At 43.3% G+C, this 23,372-nt stretch overlaps 1 protein-coding gene across 4 annotated transcripts in view; it reads right to left on the minus strand.

Moving 5' to 3' along the window:
- The window catches only part of LOC110504057 (kinase suppressor of Ras 1), a 58,641-nt gene that overhangs the window by 21,747 nt on the left and 13,522 nt on the right, over window positions 1-23,372 (minus strand). For 2 of the 4 annotated variants that reach the window (XM_036961574.1, XM_036961575.1), the window contains exon 2: window positions 15,845-15,985. In XM_036961574.1, coding sequence (XP_036817469.1) covers window positions 15,845-15,985 — 141 coding nt within the window. Of the gene's footprint in view, window positions 1-5,322; window positions 5,567-8,641; window positions 8,783-15,844; window positions 15,986-23,372 lie in introns of those variants that run through there. The other 2 variants (XM_036961577.1, XM_036961576.1) reach the window with 2 other exon arrangements.

The raw sequence follows: 23,372 nt of genomic DNA on the forward strand, positions 1-23,372 counted from the left end.
CTTCGACTTTTAAAAATCCACCTTTCCATAAATAAGTCTCTCACTGGTACCATTTGTTATAGACCCCCGCAGCCCCCAGCTGTGCCCTGGACACCATATGCGAATTGATTGCCCCCCTACTATCTTCAGAGTTCGTACTATTAGATGACCTAAACTGCGATATGCTTAGCACCCTGGCCGTCCTACAATCTCAATGAGATGCTCTCAATCTCACACAAATTATCAAGGAACCTACTTGGTACAACCCTAAATCCATAAACATGGGCACCCTCATAGATATCATCCTGACCAACTTACCCTCTAAATACAGCTCGCTGTCCTCAACCAGGATCTCAGCGATCATGCCTCATTGCCTGCATCTGTAATGGGCCCGCAGTCAAACGACCACCCCTCATCCCTGTCAAACACTCCCTAAAACCCTTCAGCGAGCAAGCCTTTCTAATCAACCTGGCCCGGGTATCCTGGAAGTGGAAGAGGATTCCTGGTTGTTCTTTAAAAGTGCTTTCCTCACCATCTTAAATAAGCATGCCCCATTCAAAAAATGTAGAACTAAGAACAGATATAGCCCTTGGTTCACTCCAGACTTGACTGCCCTTAACCATCACAAAAACATCCTGTGGCGTACCACATTAGCATCAAATAGCCCCCGCGATATGCAACTTTTCAGGGAAATCAGGAACCAATATATACAGTCAGTTAGGAAAGCTACAGCTAGCTAACAGAAATTGGCATCCTGTAGCACTAATTCCAAAATGTTTTGGGACACCAGAGAATAAGGGCACCTCCTCCCAGCTGCCCACTGCACTGAGGCTAGGAAACACTGTCACCACCGATAAATCCACGATAATCGAGAATTTCAATAGGCATTTTTCTACAGCTGGCCATGATTTCCACCTGGCTACCCCTACCCCGGCCAACAGCCCTGCACCCCCCACAGCTACTTGGCCAAAACTAAAGCTGGCGGTGTCCGAGCTAAAAGGAGAAGACTGCTATCCGTGGCTAACAAAGACTATTAGCTAGTTAGCTGGCTAGTTCCTGATGGAGGTTCCAGTTATAAGGAATAAAAATAGCAGATCTGTACCACATTGGGTGAGGCAGGTTGCAGGATAGTATATTTAGTTCGTAGATAGAAAGTGAGATTAAAATGTATACGAGAAAAAGAAGGGGAAAAAACGGCTATTTACACGGAATAAGACACGGGATGAGACAAAGACGAACACAACACACGACCGACTGCTACGCCATCTTGGAACTACACTTTACCTCCCTAATCTTACTACATTTGCATACACTGTACATCGATTTTTCTATTGTGTTATTGACTGTACGTTTGCTTATTCCATGTGTTAAAAAAAAAAAAATATGTATTTCACCTTTATTTAACCAGGTAGGCTAGTTGAGAACAAGTACTCATTTACAACTGCAACCTGGCCAAGATAAAGCATAGCAGTGTGAACAGACAACAACACAGAGTTACACATGGAGTAAACAATAAACAAGTCAATAACACAGTAGAAAAAGAAAAAAAGAGTCTATATACATTGTGTGCAAAAGGCATGAGGAGGTAGGCGAATAATTACAATTTAGCAGATTAACACTGGAGTGAAATGATCAAATGGTCATGTGCAGGTAGAGATACTGGTGTGCAAAAGAGCAGAAAAGTAAATAAATAAAAACAGTATGGGGATGAGGTAGCTAAATTGGGTGTGCTATTTACCGATGGACTATGTACAGCTGCAGCGATCGGTTAGCTGCTCAGATAGCAGATGTTTAAAGTTGGTGAGGGAGATAAAAGTCTCCAACTTCAGCGATTTTTGCAATTCGTTCCAGTCACAGGCAGCAGAGAACTGGAAGGAAAGGCGGCCAAATGAGGTGTTGGCTTTAGGGATGGTCAGTGAGATACACCTGCTGGAGCGCGTGTAACTCTGTGTTGTTGTTTTTGTCGCACTGCTTTGCTTTATCTTGGCCAGGCCGCAGATGAAAATGAGAACTTGTTCTCAACTGGCCTACCTGGTTAAATAAAGGTGAAATAAAATAAATAAATGAATAAAAAGTAAGTCAGCATTTCACAGTAAGGTCTACCTACACCTGTTGTATTCGGCACGTGACAAATGGAATTTGATTTGACTACACAGATGTAGAACAGCAGGCCACCTTCCCCCAGCCCTCATACTGACTCCCTCATCGTCTAAGAACCACTGGCCTTCACAGCAGGGCCCAGGAGGTTCGGCAACTGGTGACAACAGACACGCCACGCCAGGTTCTATTTTTAGTCATTGTTGTTATTTTGGAAACTTTTGTTTTGCTTGACAGAAATAAACTAGCTGGACTGCACAGGTTTGGAGGAACCCACTCACCCTGGAGGAACCCACCCACCCAGTCAGTCAATGTTTTGCTATTATATTTAAAGATTGTGAGTGTGTGTGTGCATGCACACGTGGCAGAAATAGGTAATCAATTCAACAGCTTGTATCTTAAGTACTATAGAACTGAATCCCTTTTATGTACAGATTATTTACGACAAGGTAATTGTGTAAGGGACATGGTTGGGACCAGAGGCCTAGATAAGTGCCCACTTATTCCAGTAGTAACAAAGTGAGGGTGGAGTGGGTGGAAGCAGGCCCGACCAGGGTTACTGTTCTGTATCTGGGCAGATGGATAGAGTCCCAGGATACAGAGCCCCTGGCTGGAACCTCCCCATTAAAACCTGATTACTCCTCTGCCTGTCATACATATTTCCTATAGCAGCAGGTATCACTATTGCCTAAGGTATTGCTTCTTCGCTAAGCACTGTGGCACTTAATATGTATTGTGGTGGCAATGGTCTACCATGGAACTCAATCCCTCCATAGAATGATTTGTTTCTCCAGGGAGTCACTTTCTTCTTATCAGCAGACAGACTTATTTCCCACAACAAAAGACAAGCTGAGCTGGACATTCACCAGGAAGCAAGGTGTCTAATGGGGATATGGTTTTGTTTGAAAGTACCTTTAGACTCTTTATCTTGGGACTATATGACACAATCTCAACCAACTGCACTGTCATGCCAGCCAGAGACTAGAGTCAGTACAACCTTACCAACTCTTAAATAATCTGTTGAATGCACACACACACACACACACACACACACACACACACACACACACACACACACACACACACACACACACACACACACACACACACACACACACACACACATACACACACACAAGGAAAACAGAGCACACGCAGCAGGTGTGTGTGTGAGAGAGAGTGTGTGGGGCAGGCTAAAACTTCAAACTGAAAGTGTATGAAAAGGCTGGGTGTCAGCCTGTCTGGGCATGTCATGACTGGCTGTGTTTGGTTTTGACGTAACCTAATAATGACAGAACGAATGACTGACAACACACAACCAGAGAGAGATTTCCAAAAACAGCTCAACTAAACAGTCCCTTAACCACAAACAGACGCATGACCACGCACACCATGAACACACACAAACCACTTATCTCATCCCTGTCCCACCTGCACGCATTAAACCTCTAAAAGTCTAAGCCTTTACTATTATAGCCCATAGAAACGCATTAAATAACACATTCATAAATGGCAAAAAATAAATCATAAGGAATAAGGTTTTGAAGTCGTATATCTTGGAGATGTATACGAAAGCTCAGGAAATACTTTAGTTCTTTTGGATACATATTTAACCCCTTATTTTTGTTGTCACAAAACTACCTCCATAGTTCCATTAATTAGTATGCGTTACCTTCAGACGAGTCCTGTTACACTTGGGGGGGTCTTAGAGCAAAATGGAGACCGCCTTCGTGTTTGTCATGCCCTGATCTGTTTCACCTGTCTTTGTGATTGTCTCTACCCCCCTCCAGGTGTCTCCCATCTTCCCCATTATCCCCGGTGTACTTATACCTGTGTTCTCTGTTTGTCTGTTGCCAGTTCGTCTTGTTTGTCAAGCTTACCAGCGTGTGTCCTGTCAACTCCTGTTTTTCCCAGCCTCTCTTTTTCTCACCCTCCTGGTTTTGACCCTTGCCTGTCCCGTGTCTGTACCCGCCTACCCTGACCACTCTGCCTGCCCCTGAGCCTGCCTGCCGACCGGTACCCTTGCCCCATCTCTGGATTATTGACCTCTGCCTGCCTTGTCCGGTCTCTTGTCTGCCCCTTGGACTATTAAACCATTGTTTATTCAACGTGTCTGAATCTGGGTCTTACCTTGATTCCTGATAGTGTTCGTAAGAGTCTCATATTTCCATACAGTGTAAGCCAAACCGTTCGGACACTACAGACATTTTGTTAGAAGACCAATTTTGGAGATGTCTCATGGTCTGACAAACACAGCTCGGCCACCTTCCACCGCAGATGCGAAAGGCCAACATAGGTGCATCAGGCATCTTGAGACGCAGTCCATTAAAAAAAACAATATCGCTAGCTTAAATTGATGGATTTTGATGGGGATTATTTTATTATGTTACTTAGATTGACACACGGGTGGGTCAATCAATAGACTCTTAAGGATTTAATAACACCCAGGACAAGCCCCCTTCTATAAATCACCAAACAAACACACTCATCCAGACACCCAGAACATACACGTGAGCCAGGAGGTGAACACATTAATCGGCCAAGCTACTGGAATACATATAGAAACTTATGTAGGTGTAGTGAGATACCCAATGGGCTGGACATCAATCCACCAATCATTACCACAAGGTAAAAATCAAAGGATTTATTATTGAAATAGCATGGGTGACTGCGAAAAACAAATGGAATCAATTTAAGGCCAAGTGGCAAACAATAACGCAGGCACTAGGGATAGGGGTGTGAGAATGTGGGTCTGAGCAGAGGAGATGAAGTCATCGCTTGTGTGGGTCTGTAAGTTGTTGTTTGTATGTATACATTTGTATCTGGAGTGAAATTAAATACTATAAACAAAGAAAAAGAAACTTAGAGAGGGACACACATGAACACACACACACACAGACACAGACACGCACAAACACACACAGACGGAAGCATACTAAAACCTGTTAACATCAACAAACTAAACTAAACAACCGCCTCTTATATCCCCACATTAAAAGAGGCCAGATTAAACAACATTAATCTTCACTGTGCAACTAAATCCCATATATTGTGTACTAAAACAGTATTATCAGTTAATAATTTAGCGTACGCAGAGCTACAGTCTATCAGCACTGCGGAAACAAGTCACTCTCTAGTAAAAAGCAGCTAACAGGAAACAAGGAAACACCTGGTAAAATCAGCCATGTTGCTGTACAAAAGGCTTTCCTTCAGTAGATTGTTCTAAAGCTTTCCTATAGTACGTACCATGTGCTCCTTATGGACCCTGTTGTGTTGTAGCCTCTTCTCTAATGTCCCAGTGATATCCCTAGTGCTCCAAACCGCTGTCAAAAACACTGTGAGAACTCAACTCCTCTCTCCAGTCTCTCACACTCCCTGTTTTTTCTATCTCGCTCCCTCCCTCAGTCCCTCCACTCCCTTCCCTCCCTCCTTCTCTGTCTCTCTCTCTTTTATTTCCAAGCAGGCTCTGCCAGATAGCCAGACTGTCTGTCTTCCTGCTTCTGGCATGCCAAAGCGGTGCATCAGCAACTGGTGATGGTAAACTCAGTTGATCACCCCTGACCTCTCTTCCCCCCCTCTCCATGCTGCCCTGGGCATACATACACAACAATGTCACAGGGAAGCCATACAGAGTAGCCCAACACAACAGCAACCCGCCAAACACAGGGGCCCAAGTAACCCCACAAAGCAGCCGCAGTAGAATAGGAGACTGCTAGAAACAGTAGTAGTAGAGAATCTCAACAGATAGGCAGTCTGTGCAGAATGCAGCCAGTGACCTCAAGTCTAACAGCCATAGAGACTACTTTATGTGGTTGATTCATATATCTTTCTCAGTCTCTGATGGCTCAGGATGTCCTTCCTGCAGACAGGACCCTGAAGACGAGGAGAGACCCATAACTAATCAGTGCTTTGCCACCCAATCTCAGAAGACTGCCTCCACTTCCTCTGAAAACGAGCATTTTTCCACAGGCCATCGTCCTGGACGCTCTGGATAAGACAAATGCTGGCCATAAGACCAGATAACAGAGGATAGTGAGAAGGGAGGATGGAGGAGGAGAGGGGGAGGGTGGGAGGGGTATATATCTTCCACAAAGGCACAGGAAACAGAGGATTTGTTGAGGTACTGAGATTACACTAACTAACCCCTGGTTCTTCATACATGTGTTGATTCAATCTGGTCCCAAATGACACCAAATCATTCTTAACACATATTGACATTTCCCATTAGTTGAAGGTGTACACAAGAATGTCCCAAGTCTTTAAGTAGCTATATACATGTAAATGAGTAAATATTTATAAAAATGGTTGATTATTTGATAGGAACGAAAAGTGAAGATATGCTAACTTAACACAGCTCTTTTCCCCTGGTTATCACTGCCTCTTCACAAAACTGTCCAGTCATGCAAATGTGGTAGAGAGGCACGTCTGATCTGGGCTCTGCCCTGAGGGCCATTCCTCACCTCTTCCTGTGGAAACAGTGGCCCTCTCTCTAATATCTCCCAGGGTTTACAATGGCTGAGGGCTGGGAGAAGAGCGTTCATTATTTGGCATCTTTTATAGCCTAGTCTGAGATCTGTTTGCGCTGTCTTCCTAACTCCTATGGTCATTGTTACCGCCAGGACTTGGCAAGACAGCACAAACCGATATCGGGACCAGGCTAGCTCTTTTAGCACATCGGATCCCAAATGTACCCAACAACAGAGACTGTCAGCCGACTGGTGACATTTTTTGTGTGATGAGGCATACATTCCTGCACTGTGAGTCATATAGTGAATGGAGAGGAGCCCTGGCTAAATGAATGGCCATTTTTGTCAGGACACTTTCATAGGGAGGGAAAACGTTATGGAGTGAATTGACAATCCCATCCTATGAGCTGTGGTAGCATGGTCCACACAGATGCTAAAGTAGAGAATGGCTTGTAGTCTAACCTATTCATTTAAAACAGCGCAACAGATTTACAGGAAATGTCTAAACATTCTTGTTCTGCAAGGACATTTTATTTTTTATTTCACCAGGAAAGGCTCATTGAGCTCAAGAGCGTCCTGGCCAAGATAGGCAGCACCAAGTCATTACACAATTACAAACAGACAACATGAAAAACTACCAGTAATCTAGTAAAAACCATAGAATTCACAAGAGTATAACAAAATTATAAAACAGCAAATTAAAAACATTGATATGTCAGGGAATCAGCCTCAAAATCCTTCATCAGTGATTTAAAAACACCAATCGGGACAAGTTTAAACAGATTTTGTAAGGCGTTCCAAGCCGATGGCGCAGAGTACATAAAAGCCCTTTTACCAAATTCAGCTCGGACATTTGGAACAGTTAGCAGGATAAAGTCCTGTGAACGAAGAGTACTCACCACATTTCTGAACAATAAAAATGGCCAAATAAAATGGTAGTAAACCCAAAATGGCTTTGTAAATAAAGGTATGCCAGTGAGACTACAAATGCAGTGGTGCATTTGCATTCATGGACTCAACAGAACAATGTTGATAAAACAATGTTGTCAATCAATTGCAATCCATTACGATTCACATGCACCTGCTTTCTTGCTGTGAGTGGAGAATAATGTTATTTTCAATTAGACGCAACATTAGCCTACCTCAGTGATTTGACCATACTATCTACTGGTTTGACCCTACTATCTCCTGTTTTGACTCTACTGGTTTGATTCTACTATCTCCTGGTTTGACTATACTATCTACTGGTTTGACCCTACTATCTCCTGGTTTGACCCTACTATCTCCTGGTTTGACTCTACTATCTACTGGTTTGACTCTACTATCTCCTGGTTTGACTCTACTATCTCCTGGTTTGACTCTACTATCTCCTGGTTTGACTCTACTATCTACTGGTTTGACCCTACTATCTCCTGGTTTGACTCTACTATCTACTGGTTTGACCCTACTATCTCCTGGTTTGACCCTACTATCTCCTGGTTTGACCCTACTATCTCCTGGTTTGACTCTACTATCTCCTGGTTTGACTCTACTATCTCCTGGTTTGACTCTACTATCTCCTGGTTTGACCCTACTATCTCCTGGTTTGACTCTACTATCTACTGGTTTGACCCTACTATCTCCTGGTTTGACTCTACTATCTCCTGGTTTGACTCTACTATCTCCTGGTTTGACTCTACTATCTCCTGGTTTGACTCTACTATCTCCTGGTTTGACCCTACTATCTCCTGGTTTGACTCTACTATCTCCTGGTTTGACTCTACTATCTCCTGGTTTGACTCTACTATCTCCTGGTTTGACCCTACTATCTCCTGGTTTGACTCTACTATCTCCTGGTTTGACTCTACTATCTCCCGGTTTGACTCTACTATCTCCTGGTTTGACCCTACTATCTCCTGGTTTGACCCTACTATCTCCTGGTTTGACTCTACTATCTCCCGGTTTGACTCTACTATTTCCTGGTTTGACCCTACTATCTCCTGGTTTGACTCTATTATCTCCTGGTTTGACTCTACTATCTCCTGGTTTGACTCTACTATTTCCTGGTTTGACACTACTATTTCCTGGTTTGACACTATTATCTCCTGGTTTGAAAATACCTCCTCTGTCTCTCTTTCCCTGTAAGTCCACCTGTTGAATCCACTGCTAAGGTCCTGAAGTTCAGCCACTTATGTTCCTGTGTTGTAGTCTGTAGCGGCAATCCTACACTGTCCAGTGCTACGTGTCTGTGTGAGTGAGAGTGCTCAGGTCCATGCATGTGTGAGAGAGTGCCTACATCCATGCGTGTGTGAGAGAGTGCTTACGTCCATGCATGTGAGTGTGTGTGTGTGGTATGTGGGGAGGCAGGACCGTGTGTATAAATAGCGTGGCAGGCAGGGACAGAGGGGGGAGCAGCTGACTGTGCACATTCTGGGCCCTCCATGCAGAGCTAGAGCCAGGCAGAGCTAGATTTGGTGAGTGTTCATCATCAGCGAGAGAGAGGGGAATGTACTGTAGCTGGTGTGGGCCCTGAAAACACTACAACCTATCCACTAACTCTATACCACACTATGTCTTTAATTCTATCTCTTTCCTGGGGCTCACTCTTTCTTTCTGTGTCACTATTTAAATGTATTTCTTTCACTATCCTTAATCTTCAACGTAATCTTAGCCTTTCTGTAGGATTCTGCAGAATCTCTCATATTGCAGTCTTAAAAACTTCTTAGGGTTAGGCGTCCTGTCAGCAGGGCACCTGTCGACAACTTCCGGTGAAATTGGAGGGCGCGCAATTCAAATAAATAATCATAAAAATTATGGATCTTAGACATTTAGGTACATACAAGTGTCTTATATCGGTTAAAAGCTTAAATTAATTGTTCATATAACTGCATTGTCCAATTTACAATAGGCAGCGAAAGCATGGCATGCGATTGTTTGAGGACGGCGCCCCACATCAACATATTTTTCCACTGGCACAGGCTTCATATAATCACAAATAGCGATTAAATATTCACTTACTTTTTGAAAATCTTCCTCTGAATTGCAATTCAAAGGGTGAAAAAATACGAAATTACCAATGTCATCACATTAAATGTTTTGTTGAAATGACGTGGAAATAACGCTGATTCAACCACTTTTTGCCCAGTGGGCTGTATTTGCAAAGAGGGCTTGGTAGAGAGGAGCAGGTTAAACTGGTCTGTGATAGACACAGATTAGTGACAACACGTGGGGCCAGGACACGTATATAACAAAACAGAATCCTCCTATTCTGTTTTTGACAGTTGCCAACTCCTGAATAGCATGATCTGCATAAACCTGCTGGGTGTGCATTATACATGCATACATGTTCTGTCATTTTAGTACATGGCTGGAGGCCAGGGACAGTAGCAGGAACATGGATTGGATCACGTGAAGAGTTGACTACAGACCAATAGGGTTTGGGGGTGGGTCGTTTTCAGAACCCAAAGTGTACAACGACAGTACTAAATGCAGGTCCTGGAGAGAAGAAATTGATGGTAAAAAGTGATCGCTCATTTTCCATTGGCAGGACAAATAGTCTCTATAAAAACACCAGATTAAATGTTTTTGTGTCTGTACTAGTCCTGACAAAATAGTGGCAGAAACTCTCCCCATGAAGCAGCTACTGCCAACTGGAAGGGTGGATACAGAGCAGAACTACAAACGCCTGCTTTCAGCTTCCAGCAAAGGCCTTAATTGCTATGAAATATGCCCTATCATAAGCATGTTACTGTCCAAAAGAAACAAAGACCCAAATCCAATCTGACACAGATAAAGGGAGATGGTACTGCTAGTTCACTAATGATGCTTACGTTGCATTGGAGGAGTTAACGATGTTTTGTATCGTAAGATGTTCTTTATTGGAGTTAACCATGTTCTTCAACAATGTTTAAAGTAAAAAGGCTCACAAGCTGCTCCTATTGTGGAAATTTTCATTGGATATTGATGGGAAACCACACCTGTCCTGAAATTATAGTAAGCAATGTGCAGGAACGTCTTCTCTTGAATAACAAACTGTTATGCCATGTTAATTTAGTTTGATTTATTTAACCTTTATTTAACTAGGCAAGTCGTTTAAGAACAAATTCTTATTTACAATGACGGCCTTGTTCAGGGGCAGTACAACAGATGTTTACCATGTCAGCTCGAGGATTCGAGCTAGCAACCATTTGGTTACTGGCCCAACGCTCTAACCACTAGGCTACCTGCCGCCCAAAAATGATGTCCCCATCAGCTTAGGGCAAAATGGACCTGGTCCAGAGTACATGGAATCTGAGGAGTCCAACATGATTGCCCTCTCTAAGTCGGATGCAAACTAACCAAACTAACCTGGTTACTTGAACCTTTCAGAGGGGATTGAACAGGGATCTCATTACATAGTCGCTCAGTTGCTTTCTCTTTCTTCACAAACCCACAGACACACACAAACACACAGTCACACACACACACACACACACGTGCACGCTCTCACAAACACACACACACACACACACACAAAATCCACATTCTTACAGTATGTGCAACTGAAACGCTTCTAGACCTATAAATATTAAATTCAGTGCCAAGTCAAGTAATAAATTGGCCTCTTAAGAACCAGAATTGAAAATGGCCTTTATTCAAGAAAATAAATGATGCCGTATTACCGTTCCCCTTTGTTCTTGTGGTCTGGAGAATACATTTTGTAATCAATGCAGGAGAGTGGCTCCACACATTCACAACCATCCCTTCACCCCACCAACCCTACTCACTCTCCCCTTAACCGGGCAAGACCCAGTGATGTACTGGGCCGTATGCACTACCCTCTATAGCGCCTTTCAAAGCACTTCATGGTTACCGACGTGAGTGCTATGGGGCAGTAGTCATTTAGGCAGGTTACCTTCACATTCTTGGGCACAGGGACTATGGTGGTCTGCTTGAAACATGTAGGTATTACAGACTCGGTCAGGGAGAGGTTGAAAATGTCAGTGAAGACACTTGCCAGCTGGTCAGCGCATGCTCTGAGTATACGTCCTAGTAATCCATCTGGGCCTTGTGAATGTTGATCTGTTTAAAGGTCTTGCTCACATTGGCTACGGAGAGTGTGATCACACAGTGTGATCACACAGTCATCCGGAACAGCTGGTGCTCTCATGCATGCTGTTGCTTGCCTTGAAGCAAGCATAAAATACATTTAGCCCATCTGGTAGGCTTGCGTCACTGGGCAGCTCGCGGATGGGTTTCTCTTTGTAGTCCGTAATAGTTTGCAAGCCCTGTCACATCTGATGAGCGTCAGAGCCTGTGTAGTACGATTCAATCTTAGTCCTGTATTGACACTGCCTGTTTGTTGATTCGTCTGAGGGCATAGCAAGATATCTTATAACCGTCCGGATTAGTGTCCCGCTCCTTGAAAGCAGCAGCTCTAGCCTTTAGCTCGGTCTGGATGTTGCCTGTAATCCATGGCTTTTGGTTGGGATATGTGCGTACGGTCGCTGTAGGGATGATGTCGTCGATGCACTTATTGATGAAGCCGGTGACGGAGATGGTGTACTCCTCAATGCCATTGGATGAGTCCCGGAACATATTCCAGTCTGTGCTAGCAAAACAGTACTGTAGCGTAGCATCCACATCATCAGACAACATCCGTATTGAGCGAGTCACTGGCACTTCCTGCTTAAGTTTTAGCTTGTAAGCAGCAATCAAGAGGATATAATTATGGTCAGATTTGCCAAATGGAGGACAAGGGAGAGTTTTGTATATGTCTTTGTGTGTGGAGTAAAGGTGGTCTAGAGTTGTTTTCATCTGGTTGCACATGTGACATGCTGGTAGAAATTAGGTCAAACGGATTTAAGTTTGCCTGCATTAAAATCCCCAGACACTAGGAGTGCCGCTTCTGGGTGAGCATTTTCTTATTTGCTTATGGCCGTATACAGCTTGTTGAGTGTGGTCTTAGTGCCAGCATCAGTTTGTGGTGGTAAATAAACAGCTATGAAAAATATAGATGAAAACACTCTTGGTAGGTAGTGTGGTCCACAGCTTATCATGAGGTACTCTACCTCAGGTGAGCAATACCTCAAGACTTCATTAATTGTGGACCAGATGTATCAATGTGAAGCATCCGCTTAGCGTTTCCACTCACTACCAAATATGGTAGAGAGAGGAAGCCCACTGGCTGGCAGTGGGAGAAGATGGAACGAGATGGATTTTACACACACACAGAGGCTTTCCATAAACAAAATATGCATATGTATGCAAGAACGCGCCAATAGAATCTCTCTAGCTCGTGCTTGGCTCTGCCTACTTCCTTGCTTGTTCTGCCCACTATGACTAATTTGTTCCCATTGTAAACAACAGGCTGTGGTCTATCTTGGTTTAGTTATGAAAATCTTTGACAAAGCTAGGCCTCTCTTAATTCTCATTGGCGAACACTGAACTCTGGTTATGGGTTATACGTTAGACTCTCCTATACCACTTTGCCCAACATGTTATACCCCAGAGGTTGTAAGTAAACCCTTTTTAAGGTGATATAACTTGTATAGTTATTATAGGACTGTGAAACCCATAGCCGAATGGCTTCAGACTAAGCATTTCTCACTGGAATTGGCTGCTTACTGTAACGTCTGCTTCCAACTCACACCCTCAAACAAACACGTAGATCCCCTGAACGCAGCTCACTCTCCAGATCCCTATCACCTGAATTCTGATCACCTGTATTTTGGCTTTCAGAGCTCTGGTTTTCCCGTGATTGTCTCCTCCTGTGTATGATATTTTTTTGCCTACCTCACTAACAACGCCTTTTGCCTATTCACTGCCTGTACTTTAGCCTATCGGATTTCCTGTTATCAATCTATTGCCTGATCTCCCGGACTACATTACTAGCCTTTTCCCTGCCTGTACTGTTGCCCTTTTGGACCCCCTGTGTATGACCTTCTGCCTGCCCCTGGACCCAGCTACCTGCCTCCTCCTGTGTATGACCTTCTGCCTGCCCCTGGACCCAGCTACCTGCCTCCTCCTGTGTATGACCTTCTGCCTGCCCCTGGACCCAGCTACCTGCCTCCTCCTGTGTATGACCTTCTGCCTGCCCCTGGACCCAGCTACCTGCCTCCTCCTGTGTATGACCTTCTGCCTGCCCCTGGACCCAGCTACCTGCCTCCTCCTGTGTATGACTTTCTGCCTGCCCCTGGACCCAGCTACCTGCCTCCTCCTGTGTATGACTTTCTGCCTGCCCCTGGACCCAGCTACCTGCCTCCTCCTGTGGTCCTTTGCAATAAACACCTGCTGCGCCCTGCGTTTGAAACGAGCTCTCTGTTCATTACACAAACATTGAACATAGCTTAGGGGAGGGATAAAACAGTTATTGGCATGCTTGAAAAATGTATTGCTTTTCAAAATAAATGTGTTATTTTCTCCTCTGACATGAGCCCACAAACAAAATCATCAATTTTCCTACAGTGCGTAACTATATCCAGTCATCATCAGTACAGATGTCAGAGTTTTTAATTAAACTGAAAGATAACTTTGAAACAAGACTTGATGAGTTCAGTCTCCTCACAAAGGTGATTCAGTTTTTTAGGGACTTATTACATACTGATGCAGAGCGGAGACTTCTCTGCAATAGCTAAACAAGTGCCGACTTCACATGATGTGGGTCCCCTCTCCCTAAAGTTCATAGACATGCAAGCATCTTATCTGAGGCAGGCGCATCAATCTATGGGCTGTGCAAAGTTTTGGACTGAGTATATTATTGCAGAAAAATTCCCAAACATACAGGATTAAATATTTTGTTTAATCTAAAATACAACAATATATAAACAATTCAACTAATGAATAATATGTGTGTAGATTGTGTGTGAAAGAGTGCACATGTTTAACTATACTTGTGGGGACCAAAAGTCCCCATAGAAGAGTAAACTAATAGATATTTTACCAATTGGGGACATTTTGCCAAGTTTTAGGTATGATACAAAGGTTTCAGTGTATGTATAATACTCAATTAATGCTTGCAAACTACTTTGCTTTTCACTTGGGTTTGTTTAATGTTGTTACAGTTTGCCTACTAGTCTACATAGCCAGCTAGCCTATTGCAGCCAACCTAGCCAGCTAGCCTATTGTAGGCAACCTAGCCAGCTAGCCTATTGTAGGCAACCTAGCCAGCTAGCCTACTGTAGGCAACCTAGCCAGCTAGCCTATTGTAGGCAACCTAGCCAGCTAGCCTATTGTAGGCAACCTAGCCAGCTAGCCTATTGTAGGCAACATAGCCAGCTAGCCTACTGTAGGCAACCTAGTCAGCTAGCCTACTGTAGGCAACCTAGCCAGCTAGCCTACTGTAGGCAACCTAGCCAGCTAGCCTACTGTAGGCAACCTAGCGAGCTAGCCTATTGTAGGCAACCTAGCCAGCTAGCCTATTGTAGGCAACCTAGCCAGCTAGCCTATTGTAGGCAACCTAGCCAGCTAGCCTATTGTAGGCAACCTAGCCAGCTAGCCTATTGTAGGCAACCTAGCCAGCTAGCCTATTGTAGGCAACATAGCCAGCTAGCCTACTGTAGGCAACCTAGCCAGCTAGCCTACTGTAGGCAACCTAGCCAGCTAGCCTACTGTAGGCAACCTAGCCAGCTAGCCTATTGTAGGCAACCTAGCCAGCTAGCCTATTGTAGGCAACATAGCCAGCTAGCCTATTGTAGACAACCTAGCCATCTTGTGTTATGCTAACACATGTATTACAACGTTTGATGTTTTAATGGCAAAACATTGCCGATTGGTCAATGGCAGTTTTGCAAATCTATCTGATATTATTTGATCATACAATGCATTTAGCTAGTGTTTATTTTGACTATGTAATATAGACCTATTCATATAATATGTGTGTCTGAAACGATTTGATTGGTAAGCATATTTTTCATAGGGAACCCTTCTGGTCAGGTATAATATATATTTTATTAATGTACTTTTATGGATAATTGACATGCATTTAAAAAAAATCTACACAAATATGCTAATTTGCTAATGTTATGCAAATGCATTAGGAGCCTCATTAAATATGTACACTGCAGTACCAAAACCCAGGTACAGGGGGCGCTCTCTGGATACACACTCACATACACTGTGACTGAAAAAAAAACACCTTCTGGGTACTGAACCCAAATAATGAGATATTCATACTAGACATATTAGCATGCAATTTTCTATCAGTTACAATGGTCTGCCTGAACATGAACATGATTTTGTCCCCAGTTTGTCAAGACGTCCACACATGGAAGGTGTGCAAACAGTTCAATGTCCCCATAGGGTCAGCAAAACAAGAACACACACACAGTGTGAACAAATAGTACCTGTATGAGTTCAGGTCTGAGGTTGATGGTGCAGAGCCAGTCTCCCAGTCGAGGGTAGCTGGCCAGGGCCTGGGTCCTCTGTCTCTCAGGCACTCTCTGCTTACACTGCAGCTGCTTACAGATGTACTTAGTCAGTTTCACCTGGAGGGGGTGACAACACAAATACAAGAGCGTTAAGACGCCGCTTGATCTGAGCTCCAAAAATATTTTTGGGGAAAATGTCATTAAGAAAGTTCCGAAAATAACTGAAACACAGATGATGCTAAGCAAAAGCATTATCTGATTGTTGTTATAACCAAGTAGAACAACATGAGTGTATAATGAAACTTGCAGCACAACAAACAGTTGATCCTTTGCAAGCACAGTGTGTGGGAGTTTCATTTCATTTTAACAAAGGAGACTGACGACAAACTGACAACTGCGGGTGTGAAACCCACTGATGTTTGAGAACAAACTGAACTGCATGGTGTTTCTTTCTTGTTATTTTCAGCATGAGGTCTGGTGTTCTATGCAAAATACCGGTGAGAAGCGAGACTTGAGCTCAGGCTGAGGAAATCCCCCTGTCGACTAAGAGTTAGAGTGGGCCGCAGTGAAGTGAGAGAGAGAGAGAGAGAGAGAGAGAGAGAGAGAGAGAGAGAGAGGACAGAGAAATATATACTGTGGGGGGAAAAAGTATTTAGTCAGCCACCAATTGTGCAAGTTCTCCCACTTAAAAAGATGAGAGAGGCCTGTAATTTTCATCATAGGTACACTTCAACTATGACAGACAAAAAAAAATCCTGAAAATCACATTGTAGGATTTTTAATGAATTTATTTGCAAATTATGGTGGAAAATAAGTATTTGGTCACCTACAAACAAGCAAGATTTCTGGCTCTCACAGACCTGTAACTTCTTCTTTAAGAGGCTCCTCTGTCCTCCACTCGTTACCTGTATTAATGGCACCTGTTTGAACTTGTTATCAATATAAAAGACACCTGTACACAACCTCAAACAGTCACACTCCAAACTCCACTATGGCCAAGACCAAAGAGCTGTCAAAGGACACCAGAAACAAAATTGTAGACCTGCACCAGGCTGGGAAGACTGAATCTGCAATAGGTAAGCAGCTTGGTTTGAAGAAATCAACTGTGGGAGCAATTATTAGGAAATGGAAGACATACAAGACCACTGATAATCTCCCTCGATCTGGGGCTCCACGCAAGATCTCACCCCGTGGGGTCAAAATGATCACAAGAACGGTGAGCAAAAATCCCAGAACCACACGTGGGGACCTAATGAATGACCTGCAGAGAGCTGGGACCAAAGTAACAAATCCTAACATCAGTAACACACTACGCCGCCAGGGACTCAAATCCTGCAGTGCCAGACGTGTCCCCCAGCTTAAGCCAGTACATGTCCAGGCCCGTCTGAAGTTTGCTAGAGAGCATTTGGATGATCCAGAAGAAGATTGGGAGAATGTCATATGGTCAGATGAAACCAAAATAGAACTTTTTGGTAAAAACTCAACAACAACAAAAAAATACCAGCAACAGTGTGTGAAAACCTTGTGAAGACTTACAGAAAACGTTTGACCTCTGTCATTGCCAACAAAGGGTATATAACAAAGTATTGAGATAAACTTTTGTTATTGACCAAATACTTATTTTCCACCATAATTTGCAAATAAATTCATTAAAAATCCTACAATGTGATTTTCTGGATTTTTTTCTCTAATTTTGTCTGTCATAGTTGAAGTGTACCTATGATGAAAATTACAGGCCTCATCTTTTTAAGTGGGAGAACTTGCACAATTGGTGGCTGACTAAATACTTTTTTGCCCCACTGTATACTGAGTGCACAACATATTAAGAACACCTGCTCTTTCCATGACAGACTGACCAGGTGAATCCAGGTGAAATCTATGATCCTTTATTGATATTGCTTGTTAAATCCACTTCAATCAGTGTAGATGAAGGGGAGAAGACAGGTTAAAGAAGGATTTTTAAGCCTTGATACATTTGAGACATAGATTTTGTATGTGTGCCATTCAGAGGGTGAATGGGCAAGGCAAGATATTTAAGTACCTGGTAGTGGGTGCCAGGTGTAGGGCTGTTACCGTGACCGTATTACCACCACACCGGCAGTCACGAGTCATGATGGCAGTCAAATTCCACGTGATCGTTTAGTCACAGTAAAATCTAAGCAAACACTTCATGAGAGCCCATGAGCTCATGTTGAGCAACATTTCTGTAGGATATGCAATTGTGTGAGAAAACAGAGTGATGGCCTCTATTAAAAAGAGGAGTATCCCATCAGTATCCCACTATATTTATTGATCAACTTTCCTAATATTAAGCACATTGCTTCACTTTAAAACAGGAGTATAGCCTACCTGGCTGGCATGAAAATGAACCATGGGAAAAGTGTCCCCCATTCGCTATTTAAGTGCATAGATTACATTTTTTCCCTCCAGACTAAATCAAAACTAATTTCACATATATATTATTTAGTATATGTAAAGACAAGATTACATCAAGAAGAGTTGTTATTAGCCTATTACTTGTGAATGATATATTATCACTTGTCATGATGCCCAGCATGTGTGCAGTAAGGCAAGAAATGCATGCCTTTTTCCCCCGACTTTTCCAAATCATAGTCACACACCTCATGTATCCTAGCCCACAGGCCTATATGTTTTGATAATGTTTGTATCTCAACAAAAGTGGCCAAATAACCTAAAAGTAAGCACATTAATCAGCTATACAATGGGTTTAAAACCTAACTGGCATTCATACGCAGCATGTGAGTTTCAAGTTTGGGGAAGATCATTTTCACCATAAAAATTCACCTTTTTAATAAAAGCATTACTTGCATAATCGCATTTGCCGTCCTTTTGAGAATGGTGTTTTCCCGCTAATGGAACATTCGCGCTTATAGCATACTGCCATGTGCGCATTGCTGCTCTTATAATGTGAAGAAATAGCCTAATAGTTTATCAACATTTTAAGCTAAATGTTCTGATCTGTTGTGTCAGCCTCAATGCTTAAAAAAGTAGTTTTGATGCTAGTTGTATTCATTTGGGATCTTTCCTAAACCACAACTGTCCCAGACTATGTTTGGAATATTTATTTCTCTCATAGAATAGGTCAACTTTTGCACTATGGGGGATAGTAGATTGACATAGGCTAGTGCTTTTGCTGTTCGTTAAGCCTACTCATCTTGTTGACTGACGAAAAGTAAATGAGGACAGTTCTTCCAATATCTTCAATATTCACTTCAGAATTGGATAAGGACTCGCACAGTTGCATCTCCAATGTGTCTGTCTTCAATTGTAGTTTGTGAGAAAGACCCAATCACGTGACGGAGAGCCATTTGAGTGAAATGGGCTTTGGAGCATGCAGCCTGGAGAAGGGAATTATAATGATTATATTCAGCCCAAGGGCACAACGGCCACTGGCCGCAAAAAAACACACAAAGGGGATTATCAAATGCTTGTCAAATTGTGAATGAGAGACTGATGAAGTGCGTGCAGCCTCACAAAAAAACAAAGCAGAGCTCATGCCTTTCATGCAACTTTTTTCAAATTATCATTATAGTCGCAGACTTAGAATATATTAAAATCAAAACATACAGCCCAATGTTTGTATCACAACTAAAGTTACATAAATAACTCTAAATTAAGCATTTAGGAGTACCTGTTTCTTTGTTAACTGCTCAACACAGAATAGCAACATGTGCGCACTCCCTCAAATCATTTTGTGAAAATATCCTTTCTATTTCATTCAGCTATGTTCAATTGTATTCTTCATACTATAAAATAATATAATATAATGCCACAGAATTGTCTGCTAAATGAACTAGTGTAAATGTGTTTATGTTAATTAACAGTCAATTAACAGTTATTTGCTTGACAATCACCGGCTGACGAAATTTCTTGACCGCCACAGACCTAGCCAGGCACATCAGGTTTGAACTGCAACGCTGCTGGGTTTTTCACAGGGGGGTGCAACTCAATATTAGGAAGGTGTTCTTAATGTTTTGTATACTCAGGCCTAAAAAGTAACAACTTTGTCTCAGAAGCACCTCAGTGTTATAAGCTCTCAAGAACATGAATGGAGAACGTTGATGAAGGAGAGGAAACAAGGAGAAAATGTCTCTGTAGAATATTGATATGCACTCCTACCTCCTAAACAGAGAAGGTGGAGATGGAGTGGCCAGTTCCAGTTCATCCTTGACTGACTGGGTATTTAACAGTTCTCCCCTCAGAACAGCAAACAGCAAACAGTCCTCATTACCTACAAACTCAGAGGAACACCAAGCTGCCTTTCTCATGGGGGCGTCGGCTTGTGCCACTGCCATGACAACCGAGCACCATGGAAACCCTGCAGCCACAGACAGCGGAAACGGTTTATGTAAAAAATGCGATTATGGGAGATGCTGGGCTGGGGTCACAGAGAGGACTTGAGAGATCAGTTAGAGAAGGGATGGGCAACTTTGATGGGGTTAGGGGCCACAGAAAATCTGAATTTATTATGAGGGATGCAGTGGGGGGGATCAATCCGGGGGCATTAAAAGGGGGGGCCAGTTGCCCATCCTTGAGTTAGATTAAAGCAGAGTCAAGTTGTCCACCTTACCTTCGGACACCAGATCCCAGAAAGCAAGCTTTTACCTGGCAACCAGTGGACTGAACTGGACTCACATATACTGTACCTCTTATCCTTCTGTCCAGCCACAAGCATTACTTCTAGTCTTATCCTTCTGTCCAGCCACAAGCATTATTTCTAGTCTTATCCCTCTGTCCAGCCACAAGCATTACTTCTAGTCTTATCCCTCTGTCCAGCCACAAGCATTACTTCTAGTCTTATCCTTCTGTCCAGCCACAAGCCTTACTTCTAGTCTTATCCTTCTGTCCAGTCACAAGCATTACTTCTAGTCTTATCCCTCTGTCCAGCCACAAGCATTACTTCTAGTCGTATCCCTCTGTCCAGCCACAAGCATTATTTCTAGTCTTATCCCTCTGTCCAGCTACAAGCATTACTTCTAGTCTTATCCCTCTGTCCAGCCACAAGCATTACTTCTAGTCTTATCCCTCTGTCCAGCCACAAGCATTACTTCTAGTCTTATCCCTCTGTCCAGCCACAAGCATTACTTCTAGTCTTATCCCTCTGTCCAGCTACAAGCATTACTTCTAGTCTTATCCCTCTGTCCAGCCACAAGCATTACTTCTAGTCTTATCCCTCTGTCCAGCCACAATAATTACTTCTAGTCTTATCCCTCTGTCCAGCCACAATAATTACTTCTAGTCTTATCCCTCTGTCCAGCCACAAGCATTACTTCTAGTCTTATCCCTCTGTCCAGCCACAAGCATTACTTCTAGTCTTATCCCTCTGTCCAGCCAGAAGTATTACTTCTAGTCTTATCCTTCTGTCCAGCCACAAGCATTATTTCTAGTCTTATCCCTCTGTCCAGCCACAAGCATTACTTCTAGTCTTATCCCTCTGTCCAGCCACAAGCATTACTTCTAGTCTTATCCCTCTGTCCAGCCAGAAGTATTACTTCTAGTCTTATCCTTCTGTCCAGCCACAAGCATTACTTCTAGTCTTATCCCTCTGTCCAGCCAGAAGTATTACTTCTAGTCTTATCCCTCTGTCCAGCCAGAAGTATTACTTCTAGTCTTATCCCTCTGTCCAGCCAGAAGTATTACTTCTAGTCTTATCCCTCTGTCCAGCCAGAAGTATTACTTCTAGTCTTATCCCTCTGTCCAGCCAGAAGTATTACTTCTAGTCTTATCCCTCTGTCCAGCCACAAGCATTACTTCTAGTCTTATCCCTCTGTCCAGCCACAAGCATTACTTCTAGTCTTATCCCTCTGTCCAGCCACAAGCATTACTTCTAGTCTTATCCCTCTGTCCAGCCACAAGCATTACTTCTAGTCTTATCCCTCTGTCCAGCCACAAGCATTACTTCTAGTCTTATCCCTCTGTCCAGCCACAAGCATTACTTCTAGTCTTATCCCTCTGTCCAGCCACAAGCATTACTTCTAGTCTTATCCCTCTGTCCAGCCACAAGCATTACTTCTAGTCTTATCCCTCTGTCCAGCCACAAGCATTACTTCTAGTCTTATCCCTCTGTCCAGCCACAAGCATTACTTCTAGTCTTATCCCTCTGTCCAGCCACAAGCATTACTTCTAGTCTTATCCCTCTGTCCAGCCACAAGCATTACTTCTAGTCTTATCCCTCTGTCCAGCCACAAGCATTACTTCTAGTCTTATCCCTCTGTCCAGCCACAAGCATTACTTCTAGTCTTATCCCTCTGTCCAGCTACAAGCATTACTTCTAGTCTTATCCCTCTGTCCAGCCACAAGCATTACTTCTAGTCTTATCCCTCTGTCCAACCAGAAGTATTACTTCTAGTCTTATCCCTCTGTCCAGCTACAAGCATTACTTCTAGTCTTATCCCTCTGTCCAGCCAGAAGTATTACTTCTAGTCTTATCCCTCTGTCCAGCCAGAAGTATTACTTCTAGTCTTATCCCTCTGTCCAGCCACAAGCATTACTTCTAGTCTTATCCCTCTGTCCAGCCAGAAGTATTACTTCTAGTCTTATCCCTCTGTCCAGCCACAAGCATTACTTCTAGTCTTATCCCTCTGTCCAGCCACAAGCATTACTTCTAGTCTTATCCCTCTGTCCAGCCAGAAGCATTACTTCTAGTCTTATCCCTCTGTCCAGCCACAAGCATTACTTCTAGTCTTATCCCTCTGTCCAGCCACAAGCATTACTTCTAGTCTTATCCCTCTGTCCAGCCACCAGCATTACTTCTAGTCTTATCCCTCTGTCCAGCCAGAAGTATTACTTCTGAAACTAATACGACTGCAGAATTTCAGTCATTGTTTTAAGTATTTTGTTTTTTAAAAGCTGGATGTTTAGCTTATTTCAACCAAAAAGCTGGGGCTGAAGGTGAGTGAGTTAAGAGGGTAGGCAACTGTAAATAGGTTTAAGTTCATGTTTAGGCTCCCATCGTTAGTCACTGATGGTCCTGGTAGGTTTTAGAGAGCCTGGCCTAGTGGAACAGCATTAAAGTTTCATTAGCACTAGACCAGTCTGACGGAGGCTGTCTCTGAATGACCTCCTGTCTCTTTCCCTATCAGAGAATGGCCATGGCTGATTTGATGTACTTCACTGAGCGACTAGAGGAAACCAGGCGGTGTTGGTTTGCACCCTACACCGCCTGGCCTCGTTCCGCTGTGGCGCTCTTCGTTATTCACTGTCTATCTTTCTCTCCATCTCCCAGCTCTGTTACATGGCAGGCACATGCAGCGAGGGGTGGGGCAGGCTGAGTGGGGACCATGGGGCAGACAGGCAGCACGTATCTGTGCCCACATGTTTTACCACAGTGTGTGTAACTAAATTGTGTTTATTGTGTGTGACAATGACCCAAGGAAAGGGCCTTTTCACAGAAAGAATAAAGGAGGTTGCCTTGGCTGCCAGTACTCAACCTTTGAATGTTAGTCTCTAAGTACCAGACAACGCCTGTGTGGGGGAGGGACGA

The sequence above is a fragment of the Oncorhynchus mykiss genome, chromosome 24, assembly GCF_013265735.2.
Source record: "Oncorhynchus mykiss isolate Arlee chromosome 24, USDA_OmykA_1.1, whole genome shotgun sequence".
NCBI classification, from domain to species: domain Eukaryota; kingdom Metazoa; phylum Chordata; class Actinopteri; order Salmoniformes; family Salmonidae; genus Oncorhynchus; species Oncorhynchus mykiss.